The 23,637-nt window shown below is 34.4% G+C and overlaps 1 protein-coding gene and 1 pseudogene across 1 annotated transcript; both read left to right on the forward strand.

The window, feature by feature from the left end:
- The first annotated feature begins 4,575 nt into the window (after window positions 1-4,575).
- LOC142625863 (putative calcium-transporting ATPase 13, plasma membrane-type) lies at window positions 4,576-7,248 on the forward strand (annotated as a pseudogene).
- A 12,416-nt stretch (window positions 7,249-19,664) lies between these two features.
- LOC142624239 (uncharacterized) lies at window positions 19,665-20,132 on the forward strand. Its single transcript, XM_075797772.1, has one exon. The coding sequence runs from the start codon at window positions 19,665-19,667 to the stop codon at window positions 20,130-20,132; it is 468 nt and encodes a 155-aa protein (XP_075653887.1).
- The last annotated feature ends 3,505 nt before the right edge of the window (window positions 20,133-23,637 follow it).

Genomic DNA, 23,637 nt, shown 5'->3' on the forward strand with positions numbered 1-23,637 from the left:
AAGCGAGGATGGAATTGTGGAAGACAAGATACCAACTAAAGTTAAATTATTTGCGTGGATGGCCTACAAGAATCTCCTTCCAACTAATTTTAACTTGGCAAAGAGAAGCGTTGTAGTGGAAAGATGGTGTGAAAACTGTAAACTATACGAAGAAAATATTGTTCATGCGTTACCGGGCTGTGAGATGGTGTGTGAAGCATGGTATAAATACCCTCCTAGAAAATAATCAATACCGGTACTCCAGTCTAATTTTGCATCTTTGGTGTGAAAGTGCTCGAATCAAATCTAAGAATAACCAAATGTTCTAATTAACATATTAATTTTTTCTTATGCCAAACATTAACAGTTTATCTGTCATTTTATTTTTTTAAAAATAGGGCAAAATACAAAACTAACCCTCTAAATCTTACATTTTGTCAATTTAGTCTTCTAAATTTTAGTTTTGTCATTTCAACCCTCTAAGTTTCAAATTTTGTCGATTTAGTCTTCTGTTAAGCTTCGGTTAACAGCTGTTGTCTACTAACCAAAACAACACCGTTTTTGGATTATTTTTAATTAAGAAAATTAAAAAATGTTGATTAGAAAAAAAAAATAAAGAAAGAAACCTAAGGGAACAACATCGTTCCCCTGCCAGGTTTGAATATGAACAACATCGTTAATTTCCGATCTACTCTAAATTGATTCCATTAAGTTCTTTGCTCATCGTCATGCTTCAAATGGAAAACCTATTTCTAAAATATCTTCCAATCCTTTGAATTGATTCCATTAATTTCTTTACGTTGAAGCATTCAATTCCTAGAAGAAACAAAGCAGAGTCATAATGAGGAGAAAGACATAAGATGGAGATTACTGATGTTAGCAATTTTCGTCCAAAATATAACGACATGGACTAAATTGACACAACATTGACATGTTAGAAACCAAATTGACACAATTGAAATCAGCAATTTTCATCTAAAAGATAATAGGCAAGGACTAAATTGACACAAAATTGAAAGGTGTTGAGGACGTTTTTGTGACAAGGGCCAAAAATGCAAGATTAGCCCAAATCTCCCCTTGGGTTCTTTAGAAGTGATTATTTGTGGAGAGTCAAGTCCAAAATTCCAAATGTATAATGAACAAAGGCTAATGGTGCTTTAACAAAAGAGAATCAAAATACCAGTAACAAAAATGCAAAAAAGTGCATTAAAACAATACATCTGAAACTTTAACTCACAGTTTGCGAGAAGAGGAAATTGAAAGAGGTTGTGAGGAAGAGCGGGAAGGTTTCCCTGTACCCATATTTCTACTCCTAAACTTCAGAATTATGAGAATTTAAGATGGCTGATGAGCTTTTAGTATCAAGTTTCAGCTCTGTGGGGAAAAACGTGGTTGGTTGATTTTTGAGCTAAAGAGAGAATTTTATATAGAGTTTGGGGTATTGCTAATGACTAGGTTTTTGGTAGTAGAAGAGGTTTTTATCCCCATGACACTAATTTGGTATCTTGGCTTGGGTTGCTTTTGTTTAGGGAAGAGTTTGACATGCTTTTAACATGATTTGGAAAATACTTGATTAAACTCTCATTGGCTCCCCCTTTTCAGTTGTTTCAGACCATTGGGAGGCTCACCTAGATGAGAGTTAGTAGCTGAAGTTGGCCAATAAGAGTTAACCATTTTTTAAGGAAAAAAATGGTTTGGACAGAAACTTTGGACCATAGTCAGACAAAGCATAAAAGCTGTTTTGGGGTAGGAATTTTGGATACAAGACCTCCTCCATGAGTCTGAGGTGCTACTAGTGTCCCTTACCCACTTGATAGGGCGCATGTGTTGGGCTCATGCAAAAAGTTTGAAATAAACCGACCCATACCCTCTAAAACCACACTTTCTCAATATCCTCAATAAGTCACATGGGCTTGGGCTTGGGCTTGGGCTATGCTTAAAGGAAGGAAATAAAATATAATACATGAAATGGGCCCAAAAGGGTTCTTGCTTGTTTGAATTGAGCTTGTAGAAAATGTGTTGCGAAAATGGGTATCAACAAAAGGTTATGGGCCAAATTGAAATTGGTGTAAATAATAGAGGCCAAATATGTAGTTTTCCCTAAATGCTACTAACGTGAAGGAAGAAGTGTGCATGGGTCGGGTTGAATGGTTTTTTCAATCCAATCTATCACATGGGTCTAACTTAATCCACATGGGCTGGGTTTGACAATTTTTTTAATTAAAAAAATAAATTAGCATTAGAACCATTGTTATTGATTCCGTTCCGTTCCGGCCGGAACGGCCGGAATTTTTCGTTCCGGTATGCAAACCGGTACCGAGATACTTAACGTTCCACCTCGGGCCAAATTTCGGGCCATTCCGGTCCATTCCGGCCGAGATGTGAATTCCGGCAGGTACTTGATTTGGCCTATGGAAAAAAAAAAAAAAATTTATTATTTGATGGCTAATATTATGTTATAAATTTTGTTGGCTTATTAGTTATTAATTATTATGGGCTTATGTAATGAGTAATGATTTGTATTATTTGAAATTTAGTTATTTATTTATTAGAATTGACAATTTTATGTTTTACAAGAATATATATAATTTAATTTTTAGGAACCCGAAACACCTTAAAACGGTACGCCGAAATCGGCCGGTACCGAAATATTCCATTCCACTAGACAAACCGAAACGGGGTCCGAAACGGTATTAATAACAATGATTAGAACAACAACAACCAACTGTATTACAATTTACAAGTTTTTTTTGTCCCCATGCCATCTTCTAAAATTCTAAGCATAGCACCGTAAACTAATAATCAAACCAAATGAAATTTAAATAATAAGAAGAAGGGTAAAGTAGTAATTAACAATATGTGAGAGAGAGAGAGAGAGAGAGCGTGCGGTTTGGTTAGTCAGAGTTGTCAATCCTTAATCCACTTACCCAAACCAATTGGAAAACGAGTTCTTTTTTTTAGGAGGGGGTGGGCATATCTACTTCATTTTTTCGTAACAATTGCCATTTCATGAAGATTTGCCTTCGGAGTTGGCGGAAGTTATTACTCTTGAATTTGGAAGTTGAACTAACGTTGACCACTTTAATTATTTGCGTGAACCTTACTACAGCAATATCTTTCAACAAATCCAAACATTTCTAGGTAGTGACAAAATATTAAAAAAAAATCATTATTTTTTCTTATTGGCATAAAAGGAAGTCATAGTATCGTTTTCTAAGAAAAAATTTGGTAAATAGAAGCTCCTCACTGCCCCAACCTAAGTTCTATGGGTGTTTTAGAGTAAAAATTTGAGTTTACTTAAATGAAACGAGTAATGTATTAATTTGTGTGTTATGTTAATTTTTTTTTTTTGGACAAATCTATTGTTTATTCTATTTTAGTTAAGAGGGGAAAAAAGTAAGGCTTTCTTAAAGAAAAATCTAAATATCCAAGTAAGACTAGCTAAACATTTGTATGTGATTTGGAAAATCATAATTAATTTTTATTTTATCGTCCACATTTTTTTTTTCTTGAGAGAGATTTATAGTCCACATTTGAATTTATACAAGACTAACTTCCAACTAAAAAAAACAAAAACACTAGCTTCATATAACTTATTATCAAGAAGACTAATTGTAATGCAAGTTAACTTATTTGAATATGTCATAACATATTCCAAATCTAATCTAACTAATTTGAATGAATCACAACTGACTAGAAACACTGCTTATACAAATAATTAACTAATATAAATAAGCCACGTAACATTCCTTTTCCTCTAAGAAAATACCATTGAACTCCAAATATAATATAGGTCCTAAAATTTCAACCCATGTCGTGTGGACTGGTCTTCAATCACATCAAAATGAGAGAACTCTCACTTCATGGTTTTGAGGAAGTATGAAATAATCGAGTTATCACAAGAATGGTTTTCAGACCCGAACCGTTTAATGAACAGTAAAAGAAAGAGGTTCAAAGTTTTTAAGGTCAGACCGAAGTCGAACTGTGATGACATTATAATTAATTTAATAATTATTTAAATATAAATAAATATATTAAATTAGTATAAATAGAAAATTTAACTAAAATAATCCAATTAAATATAAATATCTATATTTCAAATATATATTTTCATATCATAACTTTTACAAGACAAATAAGAAATATCAAATCTTAAGCAAATTTTAATATAATATCTATTTATTTATTTATATATTGATTAGTTAAACTTGTAATAATAATAATAATAATAATAATAATAATAATAATTAGAAATACACTCAAATAAAATAAAATAAAATATTTAATATTTTTAAATTGAAATAATTATATAATAATTATTATATACTTAACTGTAAATATTAATTAAAATTAGAGCAATAATAGTACCATAATATTTTATACAAATCTCTATAGTAATTCTTTTGTTTTGATTTTTTTTTTTAATTTCCTAAAAACCTTTTTGCTCATTCATCCTTTAATAATTTACTCGTGAAAAATATTTGTTTGCTTTTCTTGCCTTCTAATTACTACATTGTCAATTCCTTGCTTTCTTAAAGAGATTATTTTATAGTAAGCTACTGAATTTTCGTACATTCATCCTACGCTTCCATAACCATGCCTACTATTAGTATTATCCTAGACAACTTGGAGTCCATTCAATCTTTACTTGCTGTACCAAACACCCTTAGTGAATCGAAAAAGAGATGGCGCTCGGCTTTTGTTTCCATCTATTATTATAGAGCCTTTCCATCTCTTTTCAAGACTTCAAAGAAGAAAAATACCAAGATTTCACCCTCCCATTCTTTCATAATTTTGGATCTCAATCAAGACAACAGGTTGAAAACTGATCAAGCAAGTCTCACAAAAATTGATCAAAAAACTCTCACACAGCTTGTGAAAGAGAAAAACATTGAAAAGCTCCAAATTATTGGAGGAGTTGATCGACTGGCATCCGGTCTTAACACCAATGTTGAAAGCGAGATTCAAGGCAATATTGAAGACATTGCTCACCGACACGAAGCTTTTGGCACAAACACGTACAAAAGACCGCCCACAAAGAGCTTCTTTCATTTTGTAGTGGAAGCCTTCAAGGATCTTACCATTCTCATCCTTCTAGGTTGTGCAGTTCTTTCTCTTGTGTTTGGCATCAAAGAAGATGGAATAAAAGAAGGATGGTATGATGGTGGAAGCATATTTGTTGCTGTATTTCTAGTCAGTGTTGTTTCCACCATAAGTAACTTTCGGCAAAACAGACAATTTGATAAGTTATCCGAAGTCAGCAACAATATCCAAATTGAAATACTAAAAGCTGGGAGGCGTCAACAGATTTCAATATTTGAAATTGTTGTTGGAGATGTCATTTGCTTAAAGATTGGAGATCAAGTTCCAGCAGATGGGCTATTCTTAGACGGGCATTCATTGCAAGTGGATGAATCTAGCATGACAGGGGAAAGTGACCATGTAGAAGCAAATTGTAGTCATCCATTTTTGTTTTCTGGTACTAAGGTGGTTGATGGCTACGCTAGGATGCTTGTCACCTCGGTTGGGATGAACACGATATGGGGCAAGATGATGTGCTCAATCAGCCGCGATACTAATGAACAAACACTTTTACAAGTTCGTCTCAACAAGTTAACTTCATCAATAGGTAAGGTTGGTTTGGCAATTGCTTTCCTAGTACTTGTAGTCTTGTTGGTTCGATACTTCGCTGGGAATACTATAGATGAGAATGGAAATAAAGAGTTTAACGGCAGCAGCACCAAGGCTAATGACATATAAAATGCTATGGTGGGATTTGTAGCTGCTGCCGTTACTATAGTCGTGGTTGCAATTCCAGAAGGTTTGCCTTTGGCCGTGACTCCTACACTTGCTTATTCCATGAAAAGAATGATGGTTGATCAGGCAATGGTGCGGAAGCTCTCTGCTTGTGAGACCATGGGTTCTGCCACCACTATTTGTACTGACAAAACAGGCACCCTCACTCTGAATAAAATGAAGGAGACTAAGTTTTGGCTAGGGAAAGAATCTTTTGCACCATTATGACTGGTGGGTATTAAGGACCTATGTCGTCCAGGGGTAAAGAAGGCAGTGGAAGATTGCCAAAATGCAGGTGTGAACATCAAAATGATCACTAGAGACAATATTTTCATAGCCAAAGCTATTGCCACTAAATGTGGAATATTGAGGTTTGATCAAGATATGAGTGGAGCAGTGGTAGAAGGTATTGAATTCAGAAACTACACACTAGAGGAGAGAATGGAGAAAGTTGATAAAATTGTGTGATGGCAAGGTCATCTCCCTTTGACAAGCTACTGATGGTAGAATGTTTGAAACAAAAAGGCCATGTGGTTGCAATCACTGGGGATGGCACAAACGATGCACCAGCATTAAAAGAAGCTGATGTGGGGCTTTCAATGGGAATTCAGGGCACCGAGGTGGCAAAGGAGAGCTCAGATATTGTCATTTTGGATGACAACTTTGCCTCCGTTGCCACAGTTTTAAGGTGGGGAAGATGTGTGTACAACAACATCCAGAAGTTTATTCAGTTCCAACTCACTGTGAATGTTGCTGCTCCTGTGGTCAACTTTGTGGCAGCTATATCAACTGGTGAAGTCTCATTAACAGCAGTTCAGTTATTATGGGTGAATCTAATTATGGACACATTGGGTGCTCTAGCTCTTGCAACAGAGAAGCCCACTGAAGAGTTGATGACAAAGCCACCAGTAGGTCGAACTGAACCACTTATTACCAACATAATGTGGAGAAATCTCTTAGCCCAAGCTTTGTACCAGATTATCGTCCTCCTGACCTTGCAATTCAAAGGTGAATCAATCTTTGGTGTGACTGAGAAGGTAAATGACACATTGATCTTCAATACTTTCGTCCTTTGTCAAGTGTTCAATGAATTCAATGCAAGAAAGCTTGAGAAGAAGAATGTGTTTAAAGGGATACATAGGAACAAGTTGTTTTTGGGGATCATAGCCATGACCATAGTCCTTCAGGTGGTGATGGTAGAATTTTTGAAGAAGTTTGCAGGTACAGAAAGGTTGAATTGGGGGCAATGGGTTGAGTGCATTGGATTTGGAATAGTTTCTTGGCCAATTGGTTGGATAATGAAGTGGATACCTATTCCAAAAAGACCATTTCTGAGCTACCTAAACATGAAAAAGATGCAAGGACTTCCAACCCCATTTTTGTCCATATTGAAGACAAGCCCAAGGTTGATTGGTGTTTGATTGCTTGTAATTATGTATTGTAGCCAGGTGACCAGGTCACTGAGTAGATGATTTTTTTAAGGAAGATTGTGGGTAATATTTCATTTGCTTGTATATGATGTACTATTTTTAGTTAGTATATGTTGATGTATTTAAATTCAAATATATGGAGAGTTTGATATATATATATATATATATATATATATATATATATATATATATATATATATATATATATATATTCATGAATTAATCTTTAATACCTTTGTCCTTTATCAAGTCTCAATGAGTTCAATGCAAGAAAGCTCGAGAAGAAGAATTTCTTTAAAGGGATACATTGGAACAAGTTGTTTATGAGGTCATTGCCATAAAGATAGTCCTTCAAGTGGTTATGGTAGAATTTGAAGAACTTACCAAATATAGAAAGGTTGAATTGGGGGCAATGGGGTGCATGCATCGGAATTGCAGTAGTGTCTTGGCCAATCAGTTAGATTGTCAAGTGGATACCTGTTCCACCCCAAAGGTTGAGCGCACCTTTGCAGCAGATTTTCCACCGGGCTTATCCCATGGAAAGCAACAAGAGACTGGGAAGTGTAACCCACCCAAATCTGTGCAAAATCCTTTCAACCGCGGTTCTTCCTTAGTTCTTTTCTCAATATGCATTCTCTTGGCTTTCTAAGTCAAACTTTGATGCTTTGTAATTTTTTTTTAATTCATATAGTAGCAATAGAAATATGCAAGTATTTAATGTCATAATATTAATAAAAATATTTTATTAAAATTTTTTTTTCTTATCTAAAGAACAGTTTGTTCGAATGTAACTTAAATTTAAGGGTCCATTTAATTGAATGGATTTTTGGGATGGAAAAGGGGAGACGAAAAAGGGGGAGAGTAATTTTTTGGAGAGTTTAATTGGGTGGATTTTTAAAGGGAAAACTAGTGAAGCTCGTGTTTTTCTTTCTAGGCCCACCAAAATGTTTTCTTCCCAAATTAATAAGAAAACTGGATAGAAAACACAGAACAACAGTTCCATGACAGTGAAGATGAAAATGCCCATGTGAACATTTCACACGAGTTCTTTCTTTTTCTTTTTTCTAGTTTTTGTCTTTTTAATTTACTCATCTTTCAATTCTTTTCTTTTCTTTTCTTTTTTTTTTCTTTTTCCCTTCTTTCTTCTTTTCGTTTTTCTTTTTCTTTGGTTTTTGTCTTTTTCTAGTCCTTCTCATTTGGATTTTTTTTGGCATTTCTTTCGGTGTTCATCCTTCTTTTTATTTTATTTATTTCATTTGTTTTGGTTTTTTTTGTTCATCTTTTTTTTTTGGTGCTAAGTTGTTACTTTATTTTATTTTAATATGGGCATGACAATAAATTTATACAAACCATATTTTCCATCCTCTCATTTTTCTTCTCAACAAAAAAAAAAAAAAAAGTTTTTCACTCTTCCTCTTTTTCACCTCTCCGACCAAACATCATGAAAGAAAACTAAAATCTTTTCTATTCTCTCACTTTTCATCTCCTTTCAATTTTCTCTCCTCACTTTTTCATCTTCCCAACCAAACGAACCCTAAATCGTAACACCAAGAATACTTATCTTGCTAAACATTAACACGGACAAGGAAAGTTATACAACGATTGAAGCTATGTGCTATGTGCTATGAACCTAAAAAAATAGAAAGGATCTATAGAGCATTAACATCGGTTTATACTTTATACAAAAAAAAATGTCTATTTTAAAACAAAAACTTACTTTTTTCTATTTTATTTAATAATTTATTGAAACACCTACATTTAATTATCTATTTTATACTCTATTTTTATTAAACTATTATATCCTCATCTAATTTTATTATTTCTCCCAAATTATCTCATCTCTTTCTTTGTTACCTCTACCAATCCCGCAAACCTCTCTAGCCACAACACACACCATTGCCACCAATCCTACAAACCACAACTCATAGGCTTCGTTTGGGAGTTTATAAGGGAATGGAATGGAATTATCATAAGGGAATAGAAAAAAATGGAATAAAATGGAGTGGATTTAAGTAAGGGAAATGAATGGAATAGAATGGAATTAAGTAACCTTGATTGGATGTTTTAAAATAAAGGAATGGAAAGGAATGAAAATGAATGGAACGTAAGTAATCTTATTTGGGAGTAACATGGAGGGAATGGAATGAAATCATTTTATGACAATATTACTATTAGACCCCTATTTTAAATTAAAAAGTTGAATACATATGGGTATTTTGGAAGTTTTAGTAAAAAATTCATTAAATCTAATTTCATTTCCTCTCATTCCTCCCAATTTTGGGGGGAATGAAAATTTGAGGTTTTAAGGGAATAGAGAGGAATGAGTGTTCCCTCCTACCCATTCCATTCCCTCCCACTTAAACTCCCAAACAAGGTAATGGACTTTCCATTCCCTCCATTAAAACTCCCAAACAAGGGAAGGGAAGAATATTCTAAAATTATTCTTTTCATTCTTTTCCATTCCATTTCATTCCCTCATCCCAAACGAGGCCATAGTCTCTCTCTTCCTCCCACCTAAATCATAGCAAATTGACCATCCACAGATCATAGTCTCTCTTCCAGAACCAAAAGGCGCACTCGAACTATAGCAAATCAAGACCGAGACAAAAACCCACACAAGATCCACCAATGGTCTCGCTGGATACATTGCTAAAAAGATTTTCTACCAAAAATTTTCCAAGACCCTTCCTGGGTGTAGTTAAAGCTACCTTTGCATTGTGTCAAAAGAAAACCACTTACAACATGGACCATGAGAGAGAACTTGGAAAATAAGGCTGTGTTTATTTTGGGTATAAAGGAAAATTGGAAAACGTTTTACACCAGTGATGGTGTTTGGCAACTCAGGAAAATAAGGTCAAATTGAAAATTAATGCGTTTGACCATAAAATAACCCACCCACACCTGAAGAATATTTTACACACTGATATTATCTTCGAACCATTTACACTCCTGAAAATTTTTGTTCTCCTCACTCTCACTCTCATCCCTCATGAGTCTCACCAAAACCAAGCCAAAGGATGGAGAGATTTGCCGCTGGTGAAGATCAAATTGTTGTCTGTGACCCACAGCCCCGCCGGTGAAGCCTAGATTGTCGTCCTCGACCCACAGCCCCACCATCGTGCATGGAAGCCCCACCACCAGTGAAGGTAGTTTGGGTAGATCGTCATCCACCTCCACCTCCACCTCCACCAATCTATCCTTCTTCCTCCCTCAACCCACCTCCACCGACCCATCTTCCTCCTTTCTTTTCACTCAAGACCCACATTCTCTAATAGAGATTTGAGTTTTTTTGAGGATTGTTCTCATTTATAGTGTAGTTTTTTTTTTTTTTTTTTTCATGATTTGGTTGAGGTAACAACAATGATTTGTTCTTGGGTTGCAATTGATTTATTTTTGTATGTCAAAAATTGAAAATTATAACTGATCCATTGATTTGATCAATCAATCCATTGAAAATCATAATCCAATTGTATTATAGGTATTTTTTGACATTGTCTTTGGAAAATGTTTTAAAATGGTGAACCAAACACCGGAAATACTTTTCCAGCGCATTTCTTAGAACACCACCAAACAAATGAAAATGTTTTTCTTTTCGTAAAATATTTTCAACACTCAGAAATTACTTTACATGTTGTCAAACACAGCCTAAGGCAGAAAAGAAGAAACGAGTGGGAGAGAGAGAGAGAGCCATGACAATAAATGAATAATTTTTTTTTTGAAGAAATGAATAAGCAAATGAAATGCATAAGCTATGGTACCTCCTAAATTTGGACAAGCACTGAAGCAGAATCTCATTTTGCAGGTTCATTGTTAGGTGTGGGTGTTTATTTGGGCTTCATTGCCTAAATGGGCATCATGCCATTTTTTATGAGCTAATGTGAATGCAAGTGTAAGGTTTTGTTTGTTTTAGGCTGGATTTGATTCAACGGAAAATATTTTTTAGTTGTAAAATATTTTTAAGTGTTTGGTTGCATTTTCAAAAATACTTTGAAATTTGTTTTTATTATTTCTCTGCATTTCTCATCTCCCAAGTACTTATATAATTTTTTTTTAAAAGTAATTTTTGAATAAAAAAAAATAGTGATTGGCAACCAGAGACCAATGACATTAGTAGTTGGGTGGCCAATAGTGGGTGAGGAATGGAGGTTCAGTTAATGAGCTTTTGGTGAGATAGAAAATGTTTTTATAGAAAATGAAATTAATTGTAAACAATTTTCCGCTAGAAGTTTCTTTATTCTATGGTCAACAAAAAAACAATTTAAAGTTGACCTACAATTATTGTTATCATTTTTTTTTTTTTAAATTCAATTGCCCTAAACACTACAAAAAATATATCCAAGTGTTTGTTTGCGTTTCTAAGAAGGCTCTGAAAAACATTTTCAAGTGTTTAAGGTTGGAGAGATAAGAAGGTTTAAAGGGAGAAAGACTAGGGAAGAAGAGGCGGAGATTGACGTTGAGGGTTTGAGACATAGTGCAATGGTGTTGTGTTTGTGTTTCAATTCATTTGATACACAACTCGTTTTGCACTTTGTGACCCGTAGAAGTTTGGTACTCTAAACTCACGGGACATAACAGTAATATAAGCCCAGACACTCAGAAGTAGTATTATCCTAAAATCCATAAAGTTTGGAATACCAAGATCATGGGAAGATTTTGATTTGGTTAAGATGATGGCTAAAACTTGAGCGACATTCATTTGAAACGAGGAATATTATTATTTTCTGGTCGACCATCAATTTTAGACACGCAAAACATTTTCGGGCAAACGGAGCCCGAGGGATAGGTATAAATAGGACGGCACAATTAGGGGTGGCAATTCGTGTTCGCGTGTCGGGTTCGTGTCGTGTCAAGTCATGAGTATTCGACTACATAGGTCAACACTAACCCGACATGTTTATTAAACGGGTCAAGATTCCTCAACCCTAACACGACCCATTTATTAAACGGGTCAGTCGTGTCGACCTGTTTATCAGATTTTATCAAAATGAAAAATAAAAATTAATGAAAAAACAAACAAATAAAGATTTTTAATATAAAATTCAGAACTAACGAGTAACTACATCACAAATAATTATTCAAAATTAAAACATATCCCAATATCACAAATAATCAATCACAATATGTCAAAGAAAATAAATCACAACAACTAATAAGTTTATATACCTAGAGTTTGAAGGGTATATTGGTAAAATATCATTTAATTAAACGGGTCAGACGGGTCAAACGGGTTCTATGTGTTCAACACTAACCCAACCCATTTATTAAACGGGTTAGTCGTGTCAACCCGAATATGACACGAACCCGTTAAGCCTCAACCCATAACCTGCTAATTTCGTTTCGTGTCGTGTCGTGTCGGGTTCGCGGGTCGTGTCAAATTTTGCCACCCCTAGGCACAATAGTCCAAGGGTTCACAATTACATCCCAGCGCGTTGACTGGTCAATTACTTGAGAGCGTCGTAACTGGCCTACACGTTTTTTTTTTTTTTTTTTTTGATTGGGGCCTACACGTTTTTGGGCATTGTCTCTTAGGTCACCGAATTTTTTTTTTCTTTTTCATATCTTTTTCTGACGTAACAACTTGTGACCCGAATTTTTCTAGTAAGAAAGGGGCAGAAACCCGAATAATTCGATACATCTCAAACTTGCCTTTCCTAGCGCTTCTATAAAAACCACCACCCTCTCAGCAGCTTCAATTCTCATAATTTATTTTATTTTACATCACATGTATAAATATTATATTGCCAATATTTTTTTTTTTTGATAAGTAATATTAGATTGCCAATATTGAATATGTTTTTTTAAAAATATATTAAATATATGAGCAATTTTATAGAAAAGAAATCCAACAAATTTTACTAAGACAAATCAACAACAAATCTTTAGGAAGTAAAAACTTGAGAGACAAATTTATATCAGAATTTAAGGTCGATATTTCTCAACTGCTTAATAAGCTACCAGTATTTGGAGCTCTTTTATACCAGTGATGCAAAATTATATCACCACAGGGGGTGTTAGAGAAGGGGAAGAGAGAACAAAAAGAATTTAGGAAAATGTATATAAAATTACATGGGATGTTCCAAAAGCCCAAAAAAAAAAAAAAAAAAAAAAAACCCAACTCATAACAGTTTCATTATCTTAAAAAGGCAATGAGAAGGATGAGTGGTCTAAATCAGCAATTACAAAACAATTGAAATGCCTTCCTTTTTGGGAGGAAGCAGCACATTCTTGTTTCCGGGGAATGCATTCCGAGAGATGTCTACCGAGGCCTTGAAACTATATGGTTCACGCATAGACAGTTCTGACAAAACTTTCCTGTTCAGTTGGATGTTCTCTTTCATTAGTCCATGCATGAAGTTTCCGTAATTAACCTGATAAACACAAACAACAAGAAAATCATAATCTCACCTATAAAAAAGAAAATAACACGACAAAAAAGAGCCAGTAAAATCAATGTCTACTTAATACATTCAATCAAATATTCGCAAAAAATATGAAAATCACTCTACAGAATTTTTTTTTTCCCTCTGCATTTGAGCCAACAGTGGAGAACCAGAGAAAATTGAACTTGTCTACAAGGTTACATAATATTTCTCCAGCTCATTATGGTAAGAGAAGCAACCATTGATATATATTACACGAAAGAATTATCAATCAAAAAGAGAACCATAACCTAATATTCTCTTCGATTATGGTTTGCTGTCAATTTAGGAATTTGGAATTCATGACCCTTTTCCTCTCTACTTGTTAAAAGCAATGAGAACCCCTCACAATATGAAAATCCTACCTGAGTTTTAATGGCCTCTTTTTTGTAAGAGGGGGGGGGGGGGGAGTGAAATTGTGGGATTTTGAAATCTGATAGTATAACTCTCTTCATACTAAGTTTATTACTTTGTAGATTTTAGTTGATTTTTTTTAAAAGATATTTTTTTACTCTTGATTTTTTTTTTTACGTTGGGTTTTAGTGAGTTTAAATTGTGAAATCTGAGAGTATAATGTTCTTTGTACAAAGTTGATTACTTTGTAGGTTGTGGCAAGGATTAATTTTCTAAGAGATTCCTAAGCTTTGGTTTCAGTGTTTACAATGTTTTGTTTTTTTGGTTTTGCATGTAGTATTACATTCTTGAAAGTTAATTAGGAATCTATTTGGTACTGAGAACAAATTAAAAAAAATTAATTTATTAATTTTAACTAAATAAAAAAATTAAAAGCTGAAATAAAAACCAAAAAATTAAATTCAAGAACAACAACAAGAACAAGAACAAATTCAAACCCATATTTCAAACCCCCATATTACAACCTCCAAATTATGGTGCCTTGGATCCACCCTCAAAACCCAATAGATCTAAGCTTGATTTTCAGACCAAGAGTGTTGGACCAGCACCCTACCATCAAACACAGACCACCGTCGAACCAAACCAGCCACCACTGCACTCACCATCGGAAACCGCCACATCCACGAAACCCACCGACCCACATCCACGAAACCCACTGACCCACGCCATTGCCGATCACGCGAAACGACCCACGATGAAACCGACTACGCCATCACTGATCTTAACCCATTGACCCACATCCACGAAACCCACCGACCCACGCCATCGCCTATCACGCGAAAAGAAGAGAGAAAAGATAGCGAAGAGGTAGAGAAGGAAGAGAGAGGGCTGAGACTCAGATGATAAACAAACCCAGAAATTTGTTTATGTGCTTGTTTATGTGTTTGTGGAGGTTTTAGATTCAAATTTCTGGGTTTGGGTGTGGGTTTGGCTGTGGTTGTTCTGATTGGGTGTGATGTAGCCATGGGTATGGTGGATTCCAGAGTGTTTTGGTGGTGTGGGGGTTTGAAATATAGGTTTGAATCTGTTGTTGTTCTTGAATTAAATTTTTTGGTTTTAAATTTGTTGTTGTTCTTGGTGTTTTGTTGTTCTTGAATTAAATTTTTTGGTTTTTATTTCTGCTTTTAATTTTTTTATTTAGTTAAAATTAATAAATTAATTTTTTTAATTTAGAGGCTGATGTGGAAAGCCATGTGGACACAATGGGCATTATTTTAATATTTTTAATTTTTTCCGTTTGCCAGCTGTGCAATTTTCCTCTCTGATGTAACGTCAGGGACTAAAACGAGACGCATTTTCCAGAATATGGACTAAAATCGGTGGAAAAAAAAAATTAGGGACCAAAGTGGGAATCGCGTGAAAATGTAGGGACTAAAATGGGTTTTTCGCCTAAAAATTATATATAGAAAATTAAAAAAACACAGTTTTTTTTCTACAAAATAGGACCACTAAAAAAAAACCTCATCGCACATGCTTTGCACGTGTGATGAGGCTAGTCAATGCTCCTTCCCCTGTTTGAATTCCTCATTTTTTTTTAGTTCAAAAATGCTCCTATACCCCTATGTTTAAGTAGAGATAAAATTAATGGACAATCTGGTAAAAATGCAACTCTGACTCCCACTAAAACATTGCCTAAAAAATAGTACCACTTTCCTGTTAATTTTCAAATTCCTTTATTCCCTTATAAATTAGATTTTCAAAATAAAAATTATATATATAAAATAAAAAACACAATTTTTTTTTCTACAAAACAGGACCACTAAAAAAAAAAGCCTTGTCGCACACGCTTTACGCGTGTGATAAGGCTAGTATGTATTGAAACATCTGTACAACTTTTTTTTTTAGAATACTAAGTATTAACACAAACATCTATACAACTTCTTTGGTTGATGTGTTCTCAAAAAAAAAAAAAAAAAAAAAAAAAAAAACTTCTTTTGCTGGTATTTAGCTTCTATTTGGATACCAATTAAAAATAAAAATTATTTCATTATTCAGCTTATTTTTGCTACTATTCATGGGTCTCACTGCACTTTTTGGTACTATTTATGGATCTCACTGTACTATTTCTGCTAACTTTTACCTTTATTTACAGTACTTTCAGTAATAAATTTTCAGTTTCAGCAAAATAAGCAGTATCTAAACAGACCTTTTATATTTTACTTTTTAAATGTTTAGACTGGCTCCTGTAATTCGGATCCAGTTGGTTTCGGTCAATAAACACACACTTATGTTCGGTCAATAAACACACACTTATGACTCAAGAGTCATGAAGCTACTGTGAAGCTAACGTAGCAGTAACAACTAACAACACCAACAGCATTTGGTTTCGTTGTAATAAATAGTCTAGGGCATCACTTGGGTCCCCACCAAACGAGGCGCTATAGACCCAGCTTGCGCCGTGGCCGTGGCCGCGTATCCAATAAAGCATCACATCATACGGTTTTGTGGGAAGAGAGAGAGAAAAAGGAATTGGCTAAGCGGCCACGGCGCAAGCTGGGTCTATAATTGCAATATGATGTGATACTTTATTATGATGATCAAAATGTCATGGAAGCAATCAACATGCTTTCAAGGGATGTGGCAATCCCCCAAAATTGGGCATTTACTACCTTATTTAAATCATGTCATGTCAACGTTCAACCACATAAATTTGGAATAGATTAAAAAAGAGAAGAGAAAAATATACAAATTTTTATTAGATAGAGAAATTTTAATTGCATTTATCTTTGTGCCCGTATTCATTTTAAAAGATTTAGGCTCCATTTGATAGAGCATCTTAGCAACATATTTTCAATTTTTAAATAACATTATACGCTTTTTTACCCACACGTATTTCAAAAAAATACAAACAATATTACTCAAACTCCTCTACCAAACAGCCCTTAGATTCCAACACATTTAACAGTCAAAAAAGTAGGCCCATGCTTGTCACATATTTTCATGTCAATCATGTATGTTCTACTTAACTATGACAGCTTTATCTTTTCTTTAAAAGAAAATCAGTATATTCTCAAAAAATACACACATATATACACTCTTAAAGCAATTTTTCCTTGAACCCCCCCCCCCCCCCCCCAAAAAAAACAAAAAAAAGGTAAAAGTTTCCTGTTGACCTTTGATATCAATGTTGCCATGAGCATGGAACTAATTGCTTGCATTTTTGTTTTGAATTTTTCTTTGCTAGGAACATGTGAGTGATTTTGATTTTTTTTTTTATTAGCATATTCCTAGAATATGCCATAGCTTTTTTTTCGAAAGGTTTTGGCCTGAACTTTTCAGATTGGGAATCAGTTTGTTTAGGTTCATTTTCTTCTTGGTAATCAGTGTATTCTCTTATCTCATCTCCCTTCCCCTATATGTGTGTGTGTGTGTGTGTGTGTGTGTGTGTGTGTGTGTGTTTCTCAAAAAAAAAAAAAAAACTGTTTCGGATTAATAGTGGGTTGCCTTCATTAAAGGCTTCCCACAAAATGGTTGTTCTAAATTACTCCGTCGTCCGGGTAGACCAAACTTACAAACCTAGTTAGGCTTCTAAGAGTCTATCATCTATATGGACCAAATAATTTATATTGGAGTTCATTTGGTAACCAAAGCCGTCAATATATAGGATCAGAAAATTTAGGGCGTATGTTTAAACAACAATTTTTAGTTTTTTTGGAAATATATGTGGATGAAAAAGTGTGTGAAAATACGTGTAATGTTGTTTAAAAATTGAAAACATGTGCTTAAACACATGTCCCAAGCAACCCCTTAGCTATTGGTCAACTAATGTGAGTTAGCAATCCAAATTATATATTAGGAAGGTTGGTTCTTTAAAATATGTCCATCTTTAATATATGTATTTACTGTTATATATGGGATACTAGCTGTTATGCTTTTATACAATACAATACAATTGCAATATGATGTGATACTTTATTATGATGATCAAAATGTCATGGTAGCAATCAACATGCTTTCAAGGGATGTGGCAATCCCCCAAAATTGGGCATTTACTACCATATTTAAATCATGTCATGTCAATGTTCAACCACATAAATTTGGAAGAGATTAAAAAAGAGGAGAAAAATATACAAATTTTTATTAGATAGATAAATTTTGATTGCATTTATCTTCGTGCCCGTCTTCATTTTAAAAGATTAAGATTCCAGCACATGTAACAATAAAAAAACTAGGCCCAACCACCGCGCACCCTTGGTGCAGTGGTCACTCTACAAGTACAAAGCTTGTGGGGTATGGGAGGCAAGGCCAGGGGTTCAAGTCTCCCGGAGAGAGCTTCACATACATATACACTTAGATTAGGCTAGAATAAAAATTTTATCTTGTATAAAAAAAATAATAAATAAATAAATAAAAACTAGGCCCATGCTTGTCACATATTCTCATGTCAACCATGTATGCTCTGCTTAACTATGACAGCTTTATCTTTTCTTTCAAGGAAAATCAGTATATTCTCAGAAAATACACACACATATACACTTTTCAAGTAATTTTTCCTTGAATCCCCCCCCCCCCAAAAAGTATAAGTTTCCTATTGACCTTTGATATCAATGTTGCACATGAGCATGGAACTAATTGCTTGCATTCTTGTTCAGGTTTCTTTAATTTCATGATGAACCCAATAATAGGGAAGCATTCCTTTTCAGATGTCTTTTCTTCTCTCTGTCTATGGTGGCAATGTCACTATGAGAGCAAGATTTATGTAACTCAAAATGAAGTACTCTCATACTAACAACTTTGACCCTAAGGAGCTACAACTGCAATAGAACAGTTCAATTGTAATGGATAACAACATTGCTGAAAATCCATCTCCAACTCGAGCCAAATGGAGAAAAGTGGCATATGGAGGGCCAGCCCTTCCCTTAGGCGAGTTAGGCAATTGCCTAAGGCCCCCAAGTAGAAGGGGGCTCCAAAATTTTAGAAAAGAAGGGGTAATAAGGGCAAAAAAAAAAATTAGTTCAGATGAATTACAAAAATCTGGCACACATTTTTTAACCAAAAAACAAAAATTTTGATAAATCCTAATTAAAAAACAAAAATCTTGGTAAATCTGGTTAAACATTGGTTCTAAACAAAATCATTGCCCAAAAAAAAATATATATTATTATCAAAATAGAAGAAACAAGTCTAAGCAAGATCAGGTAAGCTTGATAGAAGAGGGTGAAAGTAACAAGGGTATTTGTGGAACAAGTGTAATGCTAAACGACATAAATGAAGATACAGAACAAGTAAAACGACATGTAGCTTGTATTAGTGTAAACTGACTTGTTAGTTCACACGTGTAAAGGTTAGTCGTCGAAATGTAGCACGTGACAGAGTTAGTTAGTTTTTGCTTCTTCTTCGCGTATATATATCTCGGTTGAACTCTGTTTTTCCTAATTAATGAGAATATACAATTTTTTCCTTCCTTTGATTTGTGATATGGTACCAGAGCAACTTTATTAGAATTCTCGCAATTTTTCTTTTGTTTCTAGATTTTCCCCAATCTCTATTCTAGGGTTTGGTGCTTGTTCCAGACTTTTCCCAATCTCTATTCTAGGGTTTGGTGTTTTTCTTCGAAGTTTTCTTCAATTTTTTTCTTCTTCAATTCCTTTTCTTTCACCTTTGCCAAAGCTTGTTCTTGCTAGCAATGGCTTCCACTGCTACTTCTTCAACTCCTGCAACAAAAAGTGCTCTTCCATCTTCTCAGGATTCTCCAATGGATGATCCTCTGTTTTTGCACCATGGAGAAAGTCCAAACACTGTGCTTGTGACTCAGCCATTAACAGGGAGTGAGAATTACTCAGCTTGGGCACGAGCAGTAAGGAAGGCTCTACTCACCAAAAACAAGCTAGGATTCATCGATGGCACTCTCACTTTGTCATCTCCATTGGTTTCTACACCTTCAGCTGTTCAAGCTTGGATTAGGTGTGACAATATGGTAGGAACTTGGTTGACAAATTCAATTTCTCATAAACTTCAAGCTAGTATCATTTATGAGGACACTGCGTTGGGAATTTGGAATGATTTGAGGAATCGGTTGACTCATAAAATGGTCCCAAGATTTGCAATCTTCAAAAGGAAATTGCAGATCTTCATCAAGGTGAGACTACAATAACTGACTTCTTCACTCAGTTAAAGGTTCTCTGGGATCAATTTCAAAATAATAGTCCTTTTCCTTCTTGCACCTATGGTAAATGCACATGTAATGTGAACAATAGGCATAGTGATTTGCAATCTAGAGAGTCTGTTATGAAGTTCTTGATGGGGATTAATGATTCTTTTTCACAAGTAAGAACACAAATCTTGCTTATGGATCCTTTTCCCTTTCTCAACAAAGTGTATTCCTTGATGATTCAAGAAGAAACACAAAGGTCTACTATTCACAGTTCTAATCCAAGGGTAGAGTCAACTGCCTTAGTTGCTAAATTGAAGAATTTTCATGCTAATTCTGGGGTTAACTATGTTAGCAATAATAGGTTTAAGGGAAAAGAGAGGCATGTTTGCACTCACTGTGGTAAGACTAGTCACACTATTGATAAGTGCTATAAGATGCATGGATTTCCCCCTAGTTACAAGTTCAAGGGCAAAACTGCAATGGCACATCAAGTGACTCTTTCACTGCCTCAGCCACAATCCCAAGATTTATCATTTTTGACTGCTTCAGGCTCCATGACACCAGTCTTCACTCTAGAACAATATCAACAGCTTCTTGCTCTGATTGGGACTCCTAGTTCTCCATTAGACACTTTTGTTCAAGGGTCCAACTCTCTTACCAATGCCATGGCTAATGTGGTGACATCTAATGCTTCTTCCATGGTAGGTATGACTCTTACACATTCAGTCTTTTCTGCCCAAGTTGTCAATAGAAGAGCATACAATTCTAGTACTTGGGTCATTGACACTGGTGCCACTAACCATATAGTATGTTCTGCTCATCTTTTGACTTCTATCACTGCTATCAATCAGTCCATAGTTCAATTGCCTAATGGAGAAACAACTTTTGTCACACATATTGGCACTGTGATTTTGTCACCTTCACTTACTCTTCATAATGTCCTATGTGTTCCCTCTTTTACATTTAATCTTTTCTCTATCAATTCTTTCACTAAAGTTAAACCGAATTGCCTTGTTCTTTTGTCCTCTTACTGTTTTATACAGGACCTTATCACTTGGAGAACGATTGGAGTGGGACTTGCAATTGATGGATTGTACTTGCTGTAGTGTGGCTCTTCACATCAACATTCTACTATTGCCCTTTCAAATTTTCTTGCTCACCACAAATTAAGTATAGTTTTCAGATTTATCTTTTACACACACTCTCTCTCTCCTCTCCCACTCTTTGTTTGTCTCTGTTTCTCTCCTCACTCACACTCTAGTTTAGAACAACGGTAACTCTAGGTCGTGGTGGTGGCAATGGAGGAGCACGAGGGTGGTTGTATGGGTTTGGGTTTGGGCTTTGATTTGTGGAGGAGCACAACTGCTTTGGGTCTGGGTTTTGAGGAGAAGCACGATGTGTGGGCTGCAATTTAGGTCATTAGGTTAGGATTTGGGTTTTGGTGGTGGTCGATCTGAGATTGTGGCTTGGTTGCGGTGTTGTAGTTGGTGGGTTTGGTTTTGGGTTTTAATTTTATGGCAATGGCTGAGTTTGCTGGCTGGGTTTTGGTGGCAGTTGCTGGGTGTATTTTTGGCTACGATTGTGCCATTTAGCCGCTGTCATGGTGTTGGACTGTTGGTGTGGGGTGGGTTTATCATTTTAATGAAATGAGATGTAAAATAAAGAACGAAATTTAAGGTGTATTATTATGTGGGAATATAAAATAAATAAAGTGGTATTTTGGGATGCAAATTGTGTATTTTTTGCATTCCCATGCTCTAAGGGTTGGAAACCCTAATCCTAGCATTTGTAGAAATTTTAGAATAAAAGAAAAATTACGTAAGAGTTAAGACTTCTCCAAGTAACAAAACAACAGATAAATAATGAGAATGGAATAACTGATATTGGCTGTACTTAAAAAAACCATAAAGACGTGTTGGGTTAGAAAACGGTTTAGTTCAAACATGTTGGCAGTTTGCACTTTTGTTTGTCTGTTGCTATTTAAAAGATCTATAAAAACTTATTCATGTGATCAATCTCTGAATGCTCATGGTCGTGGGCGTTCCACGAATCCATGTGCGGCCGACAAACAGAGAGCCTGCCGATTTCACATTTCAGTTTTGAATTATGAGGATGTACCGTGTACGTGGCGTTTCATTTAATCTTTCTCGAATTCTCATTGACTAGGGTGGAACTAACTTATCTAACTTTTTGATTAAAAAAAAAAAAAAAAACCTTTTATTAAAAATGTGTAAAAGTATACCAGTATTTGGACAAAATGAGAAAAAATAAAGTTTTAAAGAATTGTACGTAAAAACTAAAAACTAAACAAATAAACTAAAGCTAAACACACATGTATATTTCTTAAATATATCATCCTTTGGATTGATCTCCTTTTAAACTATATATCCTTCAGCACAAAATACTAAAATGTTAGCATTTAGCACACCAAAAAAAAACCCACCTTCATAAAATGTGTCAAGTGCCAAATAAATTTGGCATGAGCTATATTGATGTTGTAAACACTAGCATCAATTGTGCTATGCCAAATATTATATATATATATATATATATATATATATATATATATATATATATCCAAAACTTAGAGAAAATTCAATTAGATTCTCAATTTTGCGTCACATATCCCATTTAGTTTTCAATTTTGTGCCAAGTGAATTATGGAGTTTAAAAATCTAAGAGTCCAAATTCAATTATATTCTAAATTTGATTTCAATTGGAGTATAATTTTCTGCACATGTCCATCTAAGTTTTTAATTTTTGTGGCAAGAAATTACTAGTACAAAAACTGAAGAGTTTAAAACCAATTAAATTCTAAATTATATATATATGGTCAAAACTTAAAGAAAATCCAATTAGATTTTAATTGGATTCTTAATTTTGCGTCACGTGTCCCATTTAATTTTTAATTTTGTGCAAAGTGAATTATTGTGTGTAAAAAAATAAGAGTCTAAATTCGTTTAGATTCTAAATTTGATTTCAATTGGAATCTAATTTTTCGCCACATGTCCATCTAAGTTTTTAATTTTTGTGACAAGGAAATTACTGGGTGCAAAAACTGAAGAGTCTAAAACCAGTTAAATTCTAAATTATATATATATATGAGAAACTATTACATATTTTAAAAATGTATGATTTAAAAAAAGTGTAAGCAAATACCATACCTCTTTTATAAATAAAAAAAATGTATAATTTGAATCGTATAATTGTGATTGTTTTTAATTGTACCCGTACATATGCATGGGCTACACACTAGTACTAATTTGACACAAAAACCTACTTTTGCTACTTTAATATGACATTTGACAAGACACCCTACATCAAATGTTCTATTTTAACATTACAACATATTAAAATAATATAAACAACCAATAAAAAATATTTTAATTTCTCTAAACCTAAAACCTCTCTCTCTCTCTCTCTCTCTCTCTCTCTCTCTCTCATTAAAACATAATTAAGAATAAATTGTTTACAACATCTAGTAAAAGGGCACTGTAGCATATTG

This window comes from Castanea sativa, chromosome 2 (assembly GCF_040712315.1).
Source record: "Castanea sativa cultivar Marrone di Chiusa Pesio chromosome 2, ASM4071231v1".
Classification (NCBI taxonomy): Eukaryota; Viridiplantae; Streptophyta; class Magnoliopsida; order Fagales; family Fagaceae; genus Castanea; species Castanea sativa.